At 53.6% G+C, this 3,571-nt stretch overlaps 1 protein-coding gene across 1 annotated transcript in view; it reads right to left on the bottom strand.

Annotated features, from left to right (window-relative positions):
• Positions 1 to 495: 495 nt before the first annotated feature.
• FAM134A (family with sequence similarity 134, member A) overlaps positions 496 to 3,571 on the bottom strand; it is an 11,513-nt gene continuing 8,437 nt past the window's right edge. The window contains 3 exon segments of the mRNA XM_009069381.1: positions 496 to 1,786; positions 2,499 to 2,634; positions 3,523 to 3,571. The exon segment at positions 3,523 to 3,571 is cut by the window's right edge and continues 19 nt beyond it. Coding sequence (XP_009067629.1) covers positions 1,056 to 1,786; positions 2,499 to 2,634; positions 3,523 to 3,571 — 916 coding nt within the window. The 3' untranslated portion in view covers positions 496 to 1,055.

Here is a 3,571-nt window from a genome sequence, read left to right as displayed (position 1 = left end):
GCTGGAGGCGCTGCTTCACGGCCAGCCACGGGGACCGGCGCTGGGGGAAGGCTCAGGGCAAGGCAGGGGCACGGGAGCGCCACCGGCAGAGCCATCCTCTCTGACGGGCCAGCAAGAAGCGACTCTGGCCACATGGGACAGCTTGCACTCAGGGGCTTCCCCCCATCCTTCCCCGCCCCTGCCCCACGGGACACAAACCATGGATCCTCTGCTGTGTGACAGAGCTCCCGGCTCTCTTCGATCCACCCGAGGTCTCCAGGTGCCATGCTATGATGCCCAGCTGAGCACAGAAGGGGTGCTAGCGAGGTCAGTGGTGCAGACGGCAAGAGATGCCACGGCAGCAAGAGACGGGAGTACTGACAGGGCCAGGAGTGAATTTCATTGATCGCAAAAACTCAGCTCCACAGCCACCCGGTAGCAGAACTCAAATGAGACAGGAAAGAACAGGTATCACCCAACACCCTGTTCCAGCAGTGACACAAAGATGTTAACAGTCTGCAGAAGTGATCTCTTGCTGCATAGCACCCGTCTGCTTTTGTCCCCTTACTGCTACCCTCCACTAGCCCCCGAAAGCCATGTTGTACTGTGCACCCCATCCCTCCCCCCAAACAAAACCAATGAAAGTTAAAATTATTTACACTTTTAGCCATTTAAAAACCCAATAAAATAAGATTGCATATGTCCTACTGGGGATGTGGTATTAGCAGCAGCTACAGCTAGCTCAGTACTCTGCGTGCAAAACGAAAGACAAACAGAAGACAGACCAAAATACTGCACCATTACTAGGAAGCATTTGCTGGGGTTGGTGTTTTGATTGTGGCGTAAGGCTTCTAGGAGCCGGCTCGTCCCCAGCTGCAGGGCCTCCTGCTCAGCCAGCAAGGGCCGGGCTCTAGAAGGATGGAAAGGATTCGTTATTCCAGACACAGCACATTAACACTGATGCGTTTCCATCCCAGTCAACACAAACATCTAAAAACCCACTGCATGTTCACTGTGTGAGTTGTTCCTTCTTTCCAGTGACAATAGAGGAAAAGGGGGTGCTGCACAAAGAAGACCTAAGACATAGATGCTGCTCTCATCACTGCCTCCTCTTCATCTCCTTGCTTTGGCAGCTCAGCAAGCATGGCAGAGGGGGGAGCCAGAGCAGCAGGAGACTCTTGTGCCTCCTGCTCCTCTCCAAGCCCCAGCTCTACATCCATTTGCTCCAGCTCCCCCTGATCCAGTAGCTCAAAGTCATCTGCCTCCTCCTCATCCTCCGGTGAAGCTGCTGTCTCTGTCTCCACCACTTCGCTCTCTGACAGCTGTGCTTGGAAGCTCAGTTTCTCTTCGGGCTCAGTGGGGAGGAACTCGGAGAGGGAGGGTCCCTCGCTGGCCTCTGAGGACCGCAGCAGGGCAGAGAGGGTGTTCTGCACCGCCGTGGTGATGGCAGTGGTGACGATCTCCTCGCTCAGGGTGTTGATGCAGATGCCCAGGCCCGGGGCAGGGGCAGTCTTTGGCTCTGTGCTGCCTCCTGCCGCTTGCCCACTCCCATTGAAGTGCGTATTTACAAAATGGAGAGGAGACGCAAGGCGAAGGATGGAGAGCTCAGAGTCCGCGGCCTCTTTCTCTGCTGAGTCCAGCTCACAGGCAGCGTGGGCAAGTTCAGGACCCAGAGGCACACCGAACGCATCTTCATCACTCTGTGGTCCCAGGTCTCTGGAATGATATTCTTCCACGGAGGGAAACTCTGCCAGGTCCTTGGAAAATGACTCCTCCGGCTCACTGTGCAGGCTCTGCTGATCCAGGTCTGAAAGGCACCACCATTAAGGCACAGGTCCCCTCACCTCAACCTCCCAGCCACCTTTCCCCAGCTGACACACCATAGCTGACTTTCAGGCATTTTCCCCATTCTTGGACTACAGCAGGAAGAGGTCTGCAGTTATTCCCTTCTCCCAGTGAAATGACTCACATTGGAGTGTCCCTTTTGTCATCCTATTCTATGTGCGCTGTGCTCAGAGAGAACTTCCTGCTCCAGCTCACAGTCTCTGCATCTAGAGCTCCCCACTAAAACCCCCAGGGTCAGGGAAATTGTGTTTACAGCACATCACCTGCCTGCTCCTCCTAAGACACCCAAGTAGCCACATCCGAGTGGTTGCCTTCATGTTCCTCACCACTAAACAGTCTTTGCCTGAGCTAGTAAGTCTGACAGGGTGGGGTGTCCAGCCTGTTTCACCCAGCATCATATATGGGTGTGTGACTATCCTATGCAGTTATTTCTGTGGGAGTCACGAGACAGGGTTGCTTTGTGGGGCAGTAATTAGAGGCACATGTCCACTCAGGACCAGCTTGTGATCAGCCAGGAAGTCAGGGCATGCTGTGCTGCTCTTCCTTCCTCCTTTCAATGCTCTTACCCTGCAAATAGCTGTGTTCTCTCCCTGTCCTCCCATTTGTAAGGCTCGTTGTTGTTCTGGGACAAAATACCCAGGACAAGGGGGGCAGCAACATGTCCCATCACGTACCTTCAGAAACGTCCGTCAGCTGTGGGGTGGTAGCCCTTGAGACAGAAAAGCCCCCACTCTCCAGGATGGAAGCCTCCTCATCAGAGAGCTCAGAATCTGTGATTGACAGTGCCAGGGCAGTTTTCTTCACATCCACCTGCATGGAATGAAGGCAGAGGCACAAATTCCTGTGTGTCTGACTACCAGCACTGCCTATGGGCACCTTCCAGAGCTTCCAGGTAGAAGTCCTTGCTGGAGGGACAGTATGCTGGGCAAAGTGCTCACTGCACTGCATGGAAAGGCAGTCTCAACTCACTGGCTTTCCTGCAATAAATCACTGCCTGAACCTTTGCCTGCTCTCCCTGAAGAACCCGAAAGAGACAGCACAAGATGGGATCAGACTGCAGGAGTCTCAGAAAGCTTTGATCCTTCTTCCTCTCCTGGGATCACTAAGGAGCAGAACACCCTTCCCTTCTGCATTCACACTGAGCCCACTTCTACAAGGAGCAGTGGTTCAAGTATCCACATTCCTTCAGAAGCTGAAGCTTCCCACCTCACAGCTCAGCTACATACCTAGAGCTCCCATAAAGGAAGACTCTTGGTCCATTTCTGTGGAGCGAATATAGAAAGGTCACACAATCCAACTGAGAGCAGGGAACTGTGTAAGAGACACTAGTGCTGCTCATCTCCCTTCCCCAATGTTCAGGAGCCCCTGCACATTACACCAGGGGAGTTCATTTCTTCAGGAGACACATTATCTGAGCATGAAGCATAACCACCAAAGCAATTCTGAGGTCAGCAGGAGGCTGGGGCATGGCTGGCCCTGTCCTGCGACTGCCTCACCAGCTCAGTGGCACTGAATTCTCAACACCCAGACTGGACACAACAGCCTTCACACATTCCATTCTCCCCCTGGGATTCTGCAAAGAAGTGACTTATTGCTCTGCTGTTTGTTATCAATGTAGCTGCACTCAAACCTTGGCTCTCAAGCTGCTACAGACCAGACAGGAGGGACTGGTTCTTGCTCAGCTCTTTGTGCTCTTACCACTGGGGAGAAGCCTGACAGCTCTGCCTCGCTCTCACTCTCCGTCTCT

Source organism: Acanthisitta chloris, unplaced genomic scaffold (assembly GCF_000695815.1).
Source record: "Acanthisitta chloris isolate BGI_N310 unplaced genomic scaffold, ASM69581v1 scaffold36692, whole genome shotgun sequence".
Lineage (NCBI taxonomy): Eukaryota > Metazoa > Chordata > Aves > Passeriformes > Acanthisittidae > Acanthisitta > Acanthisitta chloris.
The sequence above is the reverse complement of the archived record's forward strand: the minus strand, read 5'-3'. Positions and strand labels throughout refer to the sequence as shown.